The 15,519-nt window shown below is 40.3% G+C and overlaps 1 protein-coding gene across 1 annotated transcript in view; it reads left to right on the top strand.

The window, feature by feature from the left end:
- Positions 1-15,519, top strand: part of khdrbs2 (KH domain containing, RNA binding, signal transduction associated 2) — a gene marked incomplete at its 3' end in the record, with an annotated part of 120,580 nt that overhangs the window by 82,626 nt on the left and 22,435 nt on the right. The window contains exons 5-6 of the mRNA XM_080448671.1: positions 5,225-5,355; positions 9,355-9,529. Of these exons, the coding sequence (XP_080304797.1) occupies positions 5,225-5,355; positions 9,355-9,529 (306 nt within the window). The remainder of the gene's footprint in view (positions 1-5,224; positions 5,356-9,354; positions 9,530-15,519) is intronic.

Genomic DNA, 15,519 nt, shown 5'->3' with positions numbered 1-15,519 from the left:
CTAAAAAAAAAAGTTCAAGATTTTTCAAAAATAGCAGATCTACAAGCTCATAGCGCGGCACTCGGTGCCGCGCTATGAGCTTGTATATCTGCTATTTTTGAAGAGCCAAAGAAATCTAAAGTGACACAGATGCGTTCCAGCTCTTAACTCTTTTAGTGCCATGCTTATTTATGGAATTTTGGTTCTGAGTGCCACAACCAAAATTAATTGTAAAACAAAAGTGCTTAGGAGCCGGGATACAGCCTTTTTCAGTAAAAAGTTAAACAAGAAGTGAATGGAGTGCAAATCTTCAAATCATCATATCTTGGGTTCTGAACATGTTTTTCAAATTTTTGCGTTTGTTAGAACGGACGTATTTTACGTCCAGTGGCACTAAATGAGTTAATAACTAACTCAATTTACTGTGTAATGTTATACAGATAAGTGAAAAACAAACACCGCTCATCTGCCAGTAAACTCGGGTGAGGTGCTGGAGTCAAAGGGGACTCTACTGTGCAAAAATCTGTTTTTTTTTATTGCAAGTTTTCGGCCATATGCCTGAAGAAGGTCTTGCGATAGAAAATCCGATTTTTGCACAGCATTTAGTGTGCGAATGCTGCCTTTTTTTCCCCACCGTGTAATGTTATAACATTTTGACCTCTGTAAAGCCAGTCAAGGTTAATCTGCTATCTATGCAAGGCTGATATTCTCAATTTCTCAGATATCATTATACCTATATCAATATTACAGGCTTTACAAATAACCCCAGTAGGAAATAACCCCAATTTATATTATTCATTGTCAGACAATGAATAATGTGTTATCCATTCCTGTTATCTGCTATGCGATTTTCATCCATATCGTATTAGATGGCAAGTACAGACAGAATGCTTTAGAACCATGAGAAGACTGCAATTATCTTTTACATAAAATTGTTGGAAATGCATAAAGTGCATAAAGAAAAAGAGAAAATTGCTTTTCCTGTAGTAATTTATATGAAAGGGCACCCTTATTTAATATTATGATTTTTACTCCTAGTGAATAGAGAAATTGATTATAGCCTATAAACTGGAGATATTGTTTTACTACATCCTGTGCCGTAGCAGACCAGGTAGAAAATGATAACCTCCGGTTTTGAAACCATCCTCCAATCCGAACTGTAATTTGTTGAATTTAACAAAAAGCAGCACATTTTAGTCCAATAAGCGGTCTCAAAATAGAAAGGTGCCAAATAAAAGGTGCCAAGTTTGAGACATTCAGGAAAAGCTTTTTCAACCACCATAGTGCAACAATAACATGACCGAAATATTTCCCCTCTTCAGCAAAGTTGTTTTATGCCTCCACCGGCAATGCAATAGCCTTGGCCTGAGGCAATAATTATGTTATCAGGTTGTTCGCACAACCATGCGTCCATATGTAGCCTACGTCCCATTATCATGAAAAATGCTAGCTCAGGAATGCCCGAAGGGAATTTCCTTTAAATTCCATTGACACAAATTCAAGGATGAACTGTTTACAATTCGGTGGTCAAAGGTCAAGGTCACTGTGACTTCACGAATCACATTCATTAAATTGCTTCAAGTTCAAGTCTCACTACAGTATATGAGACAGACATGGATTTAAACTCCAAACGGTTGGCAGAGGCATACAAGCGCAATGCCTGATCCCAACCTCCCACTGCCAGTGTTATTCTAACCCAGGGGTCTTCAATGTTTATCATGCCAAGGGCCCCCTAACTGAGAGAGAGAGAGATGAAGCAGGGACCCCTACATATTGTATACACTTGTGTTACAGATTAAAATGTTTTCATATATTTCATCGATAGCTTCATAGACTTGTTTGACAGCAGTGTCATCAGTGCATGTTGGATTCATGTGTATTTTCAGACATTTAACCACCTGAACCGTCAATACTTGACCTTTCACTCTGTACTTGGTCTGCTCTTTTTTTCCCTCTACACCAACGCCGCGCAGTGCGAGGTGTTGTGAGCTTGTAGATCTGCTATGTTTGGCAAAAGTTCTCCTCAGAATACGGATGCTAGGGTTCAAGTGGTTAATATTAAAACAATAATCCTAACACACAAAGTAGTAACTCTGAGGACCCCCTAGGGGTCCCGGACCCCCTGTTGAAGACCCCTGTTCTAACCTAAACCTTATCATTAATGACGATCAGAAGAAGAATAAGAGAGGGCTGTTTGATTATGGTCTCTCATCTCTGTGATGTGACTGAGGCAGAGGAGGCTGGACAAGTTGAGGTTATTGAAATGTGAAGCAGGCCACATAATAGCCCATGTCAGAAGTTCAGGTTGGTATTCCTAGTAATAACAATGTCCACTCTTTCAACAACCCAAGTAACAATGTCAATCAATTGCCTATCGGTACAAAAATCATAAGAATTGTGACGTCACACCATTGAAAGTAATCGAAAACCTCTCAAGATGGCGCCACCTGTCTCAACTCAATGGACGGGGGCAGGGAAAACACAAATATTGTTCTCAAACTTTAACACTCTGATTTATACTGAAAGGTTATGTTGAACGTACAGTATGGTACAGTATGCAAGTACTGAAACTAAACAGTAATCCACGGCACCCCTGAATTACATTGTTACTTTATAGCACCTTTTGTCATATTAACGGTACGTAAATATGTAAATCTTTCCCCCGAAGATACAGTACGTATGTTACGAGGAAAACTGGAGAGAATATCTGTTTCCATGAGGACAGATTGAAAATAACTTTTGTACTTGGCGTTTAACCACTTAACCCCCAGCATTCATATTCTGGGGGTAACATTCACCAAAAATAGCCGATCTACAAGCTCACAACGCGGCACGTTGTGACGCGTTGTGAGCTTGTAGATCTGCTATTTTTTGGTGAAGAGACTTGGTGTAGGCTACTGTAGGCTGAAAAAGAACGCACCAAGTACAGTTTAAACTCGGGTCCCTTTTACTAAGAGGGTCTAAGTGGTTAAGCTGAAGCTGAAGTGACATTGATAAATTCCAAATATTATCAAAGTATTCTGAGGCACCCCTGGACTTGCGTCAAGGCACCCTAGGGTGCCACGCCACTTTGAGAAGCCCTGAGGAACTGGGCTTTACAGTTGTTGGATTCTTCGCTCATTTTGTTCCCACATTAACGATCTCTCATCTAGTTCATTATTCTAAAACCTGCCAACAGGCTGGACACCCAAACCGAGGCTGACCATGTCATTCTTCAATGAAATAATCAGTGCTCAGCAAAACGTTGTATTTTCCGTGTGTGTCGAGAGTTTTAATTTGACGACATTTGCTGCTGTTGCAAGCAGAAAAGGGGCTTTTTATGCATGCTGTGTCCTCAGCTTGGAATTCATTGCAAATGGATTTAAATCTCAGGGAACAAGCATAACCAGATGTTTTTTTAAAACGATGTTCAAGGAATGGGAGGCAAGGCAAATCAGGCCGTCGATGTTTCTCGAGCTAATCAAATTTTGCTTTTTGATCTTGCACGCTATGCTGAATTTAGTTTTTGGCTCATTTGATTGATTCTGCTGATCTATATTATGCACTTGTGTGAAGTAGAACTTTTAATGCCTGTATTTTGTTCAGTGGTGGAAAAAGCACTAAAGGTTTTTACTTAAGTAAAAGTATCAGTACTGCAATGTATAAATACTCTGTAAGTAAAAGTCTGGAATTAAAAATGTACTTGAGTAAAAGTACAGAAGTATTGGTATCAAATTGTCCTTGAAGTACCAAAAGTAGAAAGTACTCATCATGAATGTCCCATTTCACAAGTTTTCAAATGTATAACAATCTTTTGAAAATAGCAGATCTACAAGCTCACTGTGAGCTTGTAGATCGACTATTTTCAAATGGCCGAAATGTACATAGGGCTGAAGTGATTAATGTATGTTTTGTAATAATAATCAAAATCTGCAATGTAACTAAAGTTTTCAAATAATTGTGAGTGCAGTCAAAGTACAATATTTGTCTCTGAGATGTTGTGGAGTAGAAGTAAAAGCATTGACAATTGGAAATACTCCAGTAAAGTAAAAGTACCTCGAAATTGTACTTAAGTACTTTCCACCAATGATTTTGTTACACGTTGTTTGGCTGCAACCACGTTTAAAGCTGCAACATTTAGATCCTGTGGTCGAGCAGGAGGACCACTACATGGTTGACGAGATCATCGAATTAGCCGCATGAAGCTCAAAGCGCAATATATCCTCCACCAAACGGGGCTTTCTGTCTTATAGCTCAATAGCAATAGTAAGTTCTGTGCACGTGTGGGGGACCCGGGCTCAAACCCCAGGTGGGACATGAAAGTTATGGATCGTAGCTTTAACTCTTTAAGACCGGGAAAGCATCTGTGTCATTGAAGATTTCTTTGGCTATTTAAATAGCAGATATACAAGCTCATAGCGCGGCACCGAGTGCCGCGCTATGAGCTTGCAGATCTGCTATTTTTGAAAAATCGTGAAAATGTGTGCAAATCCTTTAATATATATTGTTTTAAAGCGAACATTTGTAACTCAAATCGTTGCTTCTGGGGGTCCCTGGAACAAAATATTTTGAGATGGGGGTCGGCGGCCAAATACATATAATTTTGGGGGTCCATAACCACTGATATAGAAACATACGTTTTTTTCAGAAAACAGTTAAGATTTAGAAGACATTTGTAGAATCAGCTTCGGGTCTTAATGGGATAATGTGCTGCTGCCTGTCTTGGTCAAGACACTCTTGTAAAAGAGATTTTTAATCTCAATGATAGGCTTTTTTTCCTGTTGTGTTTTGAAGACAAATGGCCTTGTTTCCCTTCATGTGAAGACACTTGTGTGTTTTGTTCCCAGTGGTAGGAGTGGATAGTAGCACTACCACAGTATAGACATACTATACAATACAACTAAAGGTCCTGTATTCAAAAGTTTACTTGAGTTAAAGTACAAAAGTATTGGCATCAAAAAACACTTAAAGTTAATTAAAGAAGAAATTAAAGGGAAAAAAAAGTCAAACTTTTTGGAAAATAGCGGTATAAAATAGGGCTTGTTTGTGGTTTGTCTTGTAATAATAATTTGCATGTTTTGTAATAATTTAACTCTGTAAAGTTAAAGTAACTAAAGCTGCCAAATAATTGTAGCGGAGTAAAAAGTAAAAAAATATGATAGAGATATAATATAGATGTAATGGAGTAGAAGTATGAAGTATCGAAAAATGGAAATACTCAAGAGTACTTAAGGTATACTTTCCACCACTGTTTTTGTTCCCACAGGACTACAATGATGAGATCAGACAGCAGCAGCTAAGAGAACTGTCCTACTTGAATGGGTCTGATGAGTCAAGTCGAAGGACCAGCGCTCCTCCTGTACGGAGCTTACGACCAACCTCCACCGTATCCACAAGGTATAACAGAACTATGCTCCAGTGGTGGAAAAAGTACTCATATTTTTTACTTAAGTAAAAGTATCAATACTGTAATGTAGAAATACTCTGTTACAAGTAAAAGTCCGGAATTCTAATTTTACTTGAGTAAAAAGTACAAAAGTATCTGTATGAAAATGCACTTAAAGTTCCAAAAGTAGAAAGTACTCATTGTCCAGAATGTCCCATTTCACAAGTTTTCAAAAAGGTATAACATGTATAAAAATCTTTTGAAAATAGACGATCTACAAGCTCACAATGCGTCGCGATGCGACGCATTGTGAGCTTTTAGTTCGGCCGAAATGTATATAGGGCTGAAGAGGTTAATGTATGTTTTGTAATAATAATCAAAATCTTCAAAGTAACTAGTATCTAAAGTTTTCAAATAATTGTAGTGGAGTAAAAGTATAATATTTGCCTCTGAGATGTAGTCGAGTAGTACTGAAAATAGGAAATATTCCAGTAAAGTAAAAATACCTCAAAATTGTACTTGAGAGTAAATGTACTTAGTTACTTTACACCACTGCTATACTCTGTAAAGCCTGTGTTCATTTAACGCTGAGAGTGTACAAATGGAACCAAATGGACCCATAAGGGTCCATCTGATTCCATTTGCACACTCCCAGAATTACAAAAGGAATACATTTTTCCTATTTCCTCCACCGAATTTACACCTAAGTATGTAGGCTATATATCTTCACTGTACTTCACTGCAATTACACAAATCATGTCTTTATTTTTGACTAGAAAAGGCATTCTAAAATGATATACGGTAGCGGCCTATACAAAATCTATTCATGTACATGAATGTATAATAAGAAAATAAGTATATTATTTCGCAAAAGACTATATTCATTTCACCGGTTTGAATCTTGGACTTAAACTTTGGTTTAAAAAAATCTAGCACAGTTAACCTACTTTCTGTAGAACTGGCTGGTATGCCCGTTAAGTTTACAATTCCTTTTTCAGAAGGAACTACTTATTTTCTACCTGCCTTTTCTGCAAACAAATATGATCTACCATACAGCTCAGTGGAATCTTGGACTTAAAAAAATATATATCTAGCACATCAGTTAACCTACTTTCTGTAGAACCGGCTGGTGTATGCCAGTTAAGTTACAAGTCATTTTTCAGAAGACACTACCTATGTGTATTTTCTACCTGAGCCATATGTTTTTGGTCTGGTCATCCCTTAATGGGAAATGTTGCCAAACGACGTTTGCCGTCATCGGGTGTAGATACTTTTTCATTTCATGTAGAAACTCCGGACACAGGCTATTTTTCTCCACACTATATATTATGTTCAACTCACCTCAGAACAATGGGATTTAGGTCGAAAATCGACAAAGGTTCCCTTTAAGAAGTGTATCATAGCATCATACCTTATTCTAACTCGGGAACCTACAGTACAGTAAGTACAGCCGCAGCATTTGATGTTGGCAATTTTAAAATCGCTACCAACTCCCTCCCCAGATTTTCTCCTTATGGTAATGTAAATCTCCATGAAAAATATGCACCATGTAGTTCCTTGGAGTGTTTATATTTGGTTCACAATGGGACTGCAACCTCGTGAAGGATCTGCTAGGAGTAGATAGTGTTCGCCTCCCTGCATCCGTTAAAATGCAACTTCTCAAAATAACCCTTTAAGACCGGGAACGCATAGATGTGTCATTTTAGATTTCTTTGGCTATTCAAAAATAGCAGATATACAAGCTCATAGCGCGGCACCGAGTGCCACGCTATGAGCTTGTAGATCTGCTATTTTTGAAAAATATTGCAAATCTGAATATATATACTGTATGTTTTAAAGCGAAAAATTTTTACTCCGATCTGTGCTTCTGGGGGGTCCCTGGAACAGCATATTTTGAGATGGGGGTCCGCGGTCAAATACATATCATTTTGGGGGTCCTTGACATGGAAAAGTTGGAGCACCACTGATAGCAACATAAGTTGTTTAAAAAATAACTGTTAGGATTTAGAAGACATTTGTAGAATATTATATTCAAAGATTTGCACACATCTTGACGATTTTTCAAAAATAGCAGATCTGCCATAGCGTGGCACTCGGTGCCGCGCTATGAGCTTGTATATCTGATATTTTTTTGAATAGCCAAAGAAATCCAAAGTGACACAGACGCGTTCCCGGATTGAATGGGATAATAGACCTCATTGTGACCCTAAATCCAGCCGGCACTCCTGGAGATGTTTGGTCGACAGATAAAACATAAAACATAAAACACAAAACCGTCTCCATTCCCACGATGCTCATTTCGGGCTCAGGCACCAGGGCTCAAGCACCATTTGCCTTTGATGTGTGTCTACTGAGGCACGTTCTGTGCACATAACTCCTGGAAATGATGGCCGCCCTCGGTGCCGATAAGTGCAGACTCCGCGGAAAATGGGAGAAAGATGGGGTCCATGATTCTGTGCAAGCGCGTTGTTTCATCATCAGGGTAATCAAAGTAAGTAGTACTTTACGGCGTGTCCAAAAGTCATGTTTACAAAGGAGTGAAACAGACATACTGTACTATATAAATACTTCAATAAATCAATCTATTAGCATTGATTGACGTCACTCATCGGTTACATTATTCACTTTCAACCTGGAGTCTAAATTCTGGGCACAGCATTTTCATACATTTTCTAAAGAATAAAAAAAAAACTAAACTTTAAAAAGAATTTCAACATCTTACAATAAATGCAAGGAATCTACGTCTGTAATCCACGTATCTCGAGAACCGTTCCACCGACCGACTTCAAATTCGACCACGCACGTTGCAGATGACCCGAGAGAGGCGTCACATAGGCAGTTTTCCAGAACCACCAGAAAAGGCTCATGGATCTGCTTGTGCACTGGTAGATCTGCTATTTTTGCTGAATGTTCGCCTAGTACGAACGTTCCCAGAAAAGGGATTCTAGGGTCCGTGTGGTTAGGTGGTTAATGCACTCAAATCAATAAAGCTCTTACATACAGGTTATACAAATATAAATGAAGAAGGTTTGTCATTTACTCAAGTACTGTACTTAAGTATACTTTTTTTTTACTTTACTGGAGTGTTTTCAATTTTCTAATTTTACTTCTACTCCACTACATTTCAGAGGCAAATATTGTACTTTTTACTCCACTACAATTTGTAGATTTAGATTGTTATTATAAAACATGCATTAACCACTTCAACACTATATATAGGCCTACTTTGGCTATTTGATAATAGCCAATCTACAAGCTCACAACGCGTCGCAAAGCGACACATTGTGAGCTTGTAGATCTGCTATTTTAAAAATATTTTAATACATTTGTATACATGATTGTGAAACGTGATGAGTACTGAGAGTAATGAGTGCTTGTACTTTTGGTACTTGCCAATACTTTTGTACTTTTACTCAAGTCTTTTTTTTACCAGACTTTTACTATTTCTACATTGCCGTATTGATACTTTCATTTAAAGGTAGGGTAAGTGATATTTTTTGGTTAAAACAAAAAGTATTTTGTTAAAAGGTTAAAATACTATATTCTGATAGTAATCATTGCTAGTGTTTTCTCAGTAACAGATGTCTCCCTGTCTCTCCAGCTCTTTAATAAACAGAAAAAACATTTTTCGGTAGGTGTCAAAATCTCAGCCAATCAGGAGAAAGTACCCATTTTTAAGCTTAATTTGTATAGTGTTCCAGTTCAAATTTTGCATGCTCATTTCTTAGTGTCATCACTTCCAATTTCACTTGTTTAATCTGTATCCTGATTGAGTTCTCTGTCCTGGTTGGATAAAATTGGAAATGAAACTGAAACTGAAACGAAAATGCATTTTCTGTTTAATAAAGAGGTGGAGAGACAAGGAGACTCCTAATACTGAACAAACACTCTATAGCAATGAGTACTATCAGAATATAGAGCTATTTAACAATTATTTTAACCAACGCAAATCACTTACCCTACCTTTAAGTAAAAAAATAAAAGTACTTTTTCCACCACTGTTTCCCCAGGAGTCATGGAGGTATAGGAAGGGGTGCAGCAGTGGTGCGGGCTGCAGCAGGGAAACACAGCACCCTTCCTAGTTTATCCAGGGAGGTGAAAGCTCCACGAGCCAGGACCGCGTCTGCCAATCCGGGATACAGGATCCCGCTCTTATCAATCACGCACGAGACGTACGACGACTACGTAAGTCTTTGAGCCCATAATGGGGAAAAAAAGATAGGCGGCAATAATGTTCTTTGAATTATGCTTCCTATAATCATTCATGCGAGTATCCGCTTGAACGAATGCGAATGAATGGCGCTCGGGCGGCCGCGGAGGTAAAGTAGCTGCTCGCCACCACGTTGGATAGGGTTTTAAATCCACCGCGGTGTCGAGCGTCTAATACGAACACGATTGGCCCGTGTTCAGGGGAGGGGGATATTTGTCACTGCAAAAACTCCTATGGGCTGGGGGGGGGGGGCGGAAACTGTCAGCAGGGAGTTTTGGGCAGGAGTAGTAGGATGGAGCAGGGGTCTTCGACGTTTTTCAGGCCAAGGACCCCCCTAGCGGAGAGAGAGAGATGAAGCAGGAACCCCACTACTATACATACAGTATTGTATACAATTGTGTTGCAGATTAAATATGAACTGTCTGAAAGTACACATTCATGTTAATGTGTATTTTCAGACAGTTCTTTTTTGTTTGTTTTTTACGATTTTGTAACCCTTTTTCACCCGGTGCCAATTTTCTAAGTGATCCTGGGCGCTACACTCCCCCCACCAGCCTAGGGAGCCCAGGGCCGAGCTCATGCCTCCTTCAATGCATGAGAGCCAACTGACCTTCTTGTCACCTGACAGGGGACAAGGGGTTAACCTTTAAACCCTCAATATTTAGTCAACTTGACCGTTGTGTGTACTTGGCCTGCTCTTTTTCCCTGTACACCGACTCTCCGAAAATAGCCAATCTACACGCTCACAACGCCTCGCGCTGCGAGGCGTTGTGAGCGTGTAGATCTGCTATTTTCGGCTAATGTTCGGTCCCCACCACACAAAGATTTGGCGGACCCCCTGCAGTAACTCTGAGGACCCCCTAGGGGTCCCCGGACCCCCTGTTGAAGACCCCTGGGATGGAGTATAAGGGGGTGGGAGTGATAGATGGACAGGCTCTCATCATCGCAACTTGTCAATCAGTTCAGACTCAAGAGTCCGTTAGAAAAACATACACCACAAACAAGCTTGTGCTGTGACGTTTTCTTCACTTTGGGCACTTTATACCATGTTATGACAGGGGTCAGTGCAGGCTGCACCTGACCCGCAGGCCACTTAACTCATTCACTGCCAGACTTATTTCTGGCCGCGTTTGCCCACTGCCAGCGATTTTTTGATTTTCTTACCTTTTTCAAGTAGTCACAGAATATTTATGTCGAGTATGATCGATCCCCTGATGGCTGCTAATCACTGAGGGTTGCACTGTGTGGTTTCACAAATGTCAACGAGGTCATCGCGACCTCGTTGGCATTTGTTGTATGCCTTTGAAAATAGCATGTCTGGACCAAAAATATATAGTTAAAAAAAAAAGTACACAGGAGCCGAGATACAGCTTTTTTAAGTTATAAGTTAACCAAGAAGTGGATGGAGCAGCAAATCTTCGGATCACAATATCTTGGGTTCTGTGAGAAAAACAAAACTTTTCTTTTTCAAAAGTCGTTTTAGTCGTCCTTGGCAGTCTGGGCCTTTGGAAAAAAGTCGTCAAAGTCGTCCTATGGCAGTGAATGAGTTAATACGCTTTCATGCCCTGAGGCTAGGCTGTGCTGCTCATTACACCCCAACGGAAACTTTGGCCAAAAGGTGGCGCTATAGAGGAATGGCCATGGGATCACCATCGTCACTAGAGTTCACCCTGCTATTCCGCCTATTGGATTATGATATATCTTGTGTGCAAAAGTGACATTTGGGCCTAAGGGTGGTGCTAGAGGAAAGGCCATGGGATCATCTATATCAGTCGGGAACATCTTCTGGGGAGCATGAATGTGCTCAGCAATTGTCATGGCAATCCACCCATTAGATGTGAAGGTATCTTGTGTGAAAGAGGACATTGTGCCATAATGGTGGTGCTAGAGGATTCACTTAACCCATTGATACCTGGAACGCATCTGTGTCACTTTAGATTTCTTTAGGCTATTCAAAAATAGCAGATATACAAGCTCATAGCGCCGCGCTACGAGCTTGTAGATCTGCTATTTTTGAAAAATCGAGAAAAAAAAAATTGGGGTTTTTTTTCAATTTTTTTTTAGGATTTAGAAGACATTTCTAGAATCTTCTCAGGTCTTAATGGGTTAAATCAGTATGGTTCATCATTCGGGGAGCATGAAGTTGCACAGCAATTTCCATAGTAATCTAGCCAGTAGTTTTCAAGATATCTTGTTTGGGAGTCAAATGCTGGACGGACCGACAGACAAATGTTCTATCTAAACCAATGGCCATTAAAATGGAATGGTTTTAGAATCTTTACTCGGCATGAAAATAGTCAAGTTATTAGCATGCGTGTTCTCAGATTGTGTGAATTCTCAAGGTCGTGTTGAGAAACCCACAAGGTGATAGAAGCTCCCAAGTTTCATCCAAGAGAAAAGAGGCAACACTTTCCCCAGTCAATTTCCTCAAGAGCTTTCCGGCAGAAGCAAAGCCCTGCTATGTGTGCTGGCAATTGCAGATTGGTCTGCCCGCTGTGTGCATTAAAATCCTGAGTGTTAATGTAACCCTGAGAGTGTACAAATGGACGCGAAATGGTCCATTTGTACACTCTCAGAGTTAAATTAACACTTGAGGATTTTACAGCATGGGGAAATGCACAAGCACAGCCTCATTACCAAACCAAATTGAGTTCGGATGGAGAGCCTGTGTGTTTCCGACGAGTACAAAAAAAAAAAGAAGCTAGACAGATTTATTCTCTGTGTAATTGGAGGTTGGAAGGACAGGGGTGAGACGAGGGGATTGTGTAATGGCGAGTTTGTCCTGAACCTTTTCTCCCTCAAATCGCACTAGACTATGCTGTATTTATCTACATACATCGGTGCTCGATTTTCTTTAAAAGAGTTCCAGTGTAGCGAGACTTCTCTGCACACAATTGTCTACGTCCCCCCCCCCCCACACCGTCACTTGAAGTGTACATGATATTGCAACGCTGGTTGTTTTTCTTTCATCTTGTGGAGCACAGTAACAGATCAGCAAAACGCAGGGCGTCTACATCGCCAACTCTCTCCAATTTGCCTCGCTGAGGACGACATGCAGTGTGTATGCTTATCGTGTAACAGGGATTTCTCCCGAGACCGTTTTGATTGATGGAATTTGTCTAGTTGTCAGTGTCTCTCATAAAACTGATACTGTGACAATATCCATAATTGTATCTATTAGAGGGTGATATTGATTCTAAACTTGAGTGGACAGCATTTTGGACCTTCCCTACATGAAAAGAGAGAAGATGAGAGTGGCTGTATGTCAATGCATTCTTTATAATTTATGATTGTAATGTTTTCTCACTATTCCGACCCCTGTACCCCCCCCGCACGCACGCGCACACACACACACACACACACACACACACACACACACACACACACACACACACACACACACACACACACACACACACACACACACACACACACACACACACACACACACACACACACACACACACACACACACACACACACACACACACACACACACACACACCCCCCCCCCCCCCCCCCCCCCCTCACCTTGCCTTATCCTCTACGCCTGTACTCAATTATCTTTGAAAGTGTTTCTCCCAGAGTGTTGTTGTAGTGAGACCTGCGTACATTGGGTCAGGGTATTTTTTACCACTCAGGAGTGCAGGATGGCTCACCTCTTGTTGTTCATCCACTAAAATCCTGCGGAACACACATACACATACACACTTCTATGGAGCACAAAACCAGGCTGTCTTTGTGAGGACAGGCGGGCATAACCACGTTCAACCTGGCATCCCATTGTGGGCATTATGTCATTACATTTTCCCAAATCTTCAAAAATAGCCAAAATGGCAGATCTACCAGCTCACAATGCAATACATCATGGCACGTTGTGAGCTTGTAGATCTGCTATTTACGCTCTTCATTGTACGACAAAGTATATACTAGGCCTTCAGTGGTTAATTTATAATTCATTGTACGACCCCTTTGATAAGAGTTGTACGACAAAAATAACGTATTTTTAGCCCCACTAAGCTAGTGTCAGGGCGCTATGGAGGCTACGTCGGTCGATCCATCTCTCAGTCCACTAGTTTGGTCCCAAACAACATATCGTCATTGTCGAGTGGAAACCTTGTATATCCAAAAGCGTTACTTTTCAGGGAAAAAAAACCTACGTTCCAATGGATCCAATAGTTACAAGCTCTTGTTAACACATTGGGTGCCAGAGGTTTATTAAAATATTATACGTTGAGTGCCTGCATTTCTTCCATCCACTTGCGTTATACGTTTCGTGCTGTAGAAGCCCTGACGCGGAAGTGCATGTAAACAAAGCGTGCGTGCGAGACGGCGGAGGGTCCCGACTAACGCCTGGAACAATAATATTTCTAACGCGATCCTCCATTGCAGCGTGATCGCCGATCGAAAACGGCTCGTTTCCACCACGTTAAAAAGAAATGGAGATATTAAGCTTTTAGTCAAGGAGATAACATTGAAAACGCCGACCGGAAGGATTTTTGACATGGAGCCAGATCCAGCCTATTCTTCTCAGAAACTCCTTGGGTGATGTCAAAGTTTCGTTTTAGCGCCCCACGTGGCCCACATGTATAAAAATAGAATTGGGTCAAAAACGGTCCGGACCGTTTTCGGCATTCAATGTGTTAATACGTCATTGGTTCAGTATTTATAAAACCCACACACACTTAACCACTTTCACTTTCAAAATGTTTCAAAAATAGCAGATCTACAAGCTCACAACGTGCCACGACGCGACCAGTTGTGAGCTTGTAGATTTTTGCTACTTTTCCGTGACACTTCTGTACTACAAATTAGGGGAAATTTACAGGGGAAAAAAACACAAAAACTCAAAATAAGGAGATACAAGGTTTCTGCCTGATATCTTGAAAACTACTGACTGAATTGCCATGGAATTGTTTTTGCACCTTCTTCTCTGATCGGGCTGAAAGGTAATGTAAAAGATGACTGATGTCATTGAGATACGCATTGGAGCCTCGCCGTTCCCACGTGGATCCCAAGATCCACAGGATTAGATTTCTTTTCCATTTTCAGCCAGAATGGCAATGTCAGTCGGTTCAAACCATTTTGATCAAGTTGAGTAGTTCAGTATTTAGACTCCTATTGTGTACGATATTTGTCTACAGTATAAATGTGTATAAAAACAATACTGTAGATTAGCCTTCACTCAGACGCTAAGTTTTCACTAGCTCTTCTAAACGTGGCAGCCATTAAAGAAATTGCATGTAGATAACTGAGCGAGCGTGCCCCTTAAGATTTTCGGGGGTTGAGCAAATGGAGTGCAAAGTGGTCAAGACATTATTTTCTCTCAACTCACTCTCGCTGTTGGCCTATTTTAAAACAACTTATTCTTACTGAGTAAATGATGCTGGCTTGTTAATTTTAATGAATAGTGCAAATGTAGGCTCTTCCACATTTTGCTATGCAGAATAGTTTATTAACTTCAGATAGAAAGTTTATTACAGAATACTAATTAGGCCAAAAAAATAATCCTTCAGTACAGTTCATGTAGACTTCACAGTCTTGAATACTGGCTTGAATACTGGAAACGGCTACTTTTATGTACTGTAACATGGTGCTGGTATTTTTGGGATATGGTGTTGCTACAATGTTCACTATTCAAAAATTCTGTTTCTAATTTCAACATCATTTGATACGGATTGTCTGAATACAAACAACATGTTTGTGTTTATATGTTGCATGAGAAGTGTCGCCCTATCTAGTGTTTTACCAAAACACCAATTGCACGCCTAAATTGATCGTTATGCATTTCACTGGCTTGGCACTTCCACCATTTAATAACCTTGACATTTCAGGAGTGCATTGTATGTGAGTCAGGCCCGCTCTGTGGGACTGGTTCAGATATTAATGTATGTTTGCCAGTGCCACGACCCCTGGTGAATTTAGACCAGTGTTTATGCCGTGGAGCCGGGATCTCTCCAGAGGC

The sequence above is a fragment of the Gymnoscopelus braueri genome (genome assembly GCF_963280865.1).
Source record: "Gymnoscopelus braueri genome assembly, chromosome: 14".
NCBI classification, from domain to species: Eukaryota; Metazoa; Chordata; class Actinopteri; order Myctophiformes; family Myctophidae; genus Gymnoscopelus; species Gymnoscopelus braueri.
The sequence above is the reverse complement of the archived record's forward strand: the minus strand, read 5'-3'. Positions and strand labels throughout refer to the sequence as shown.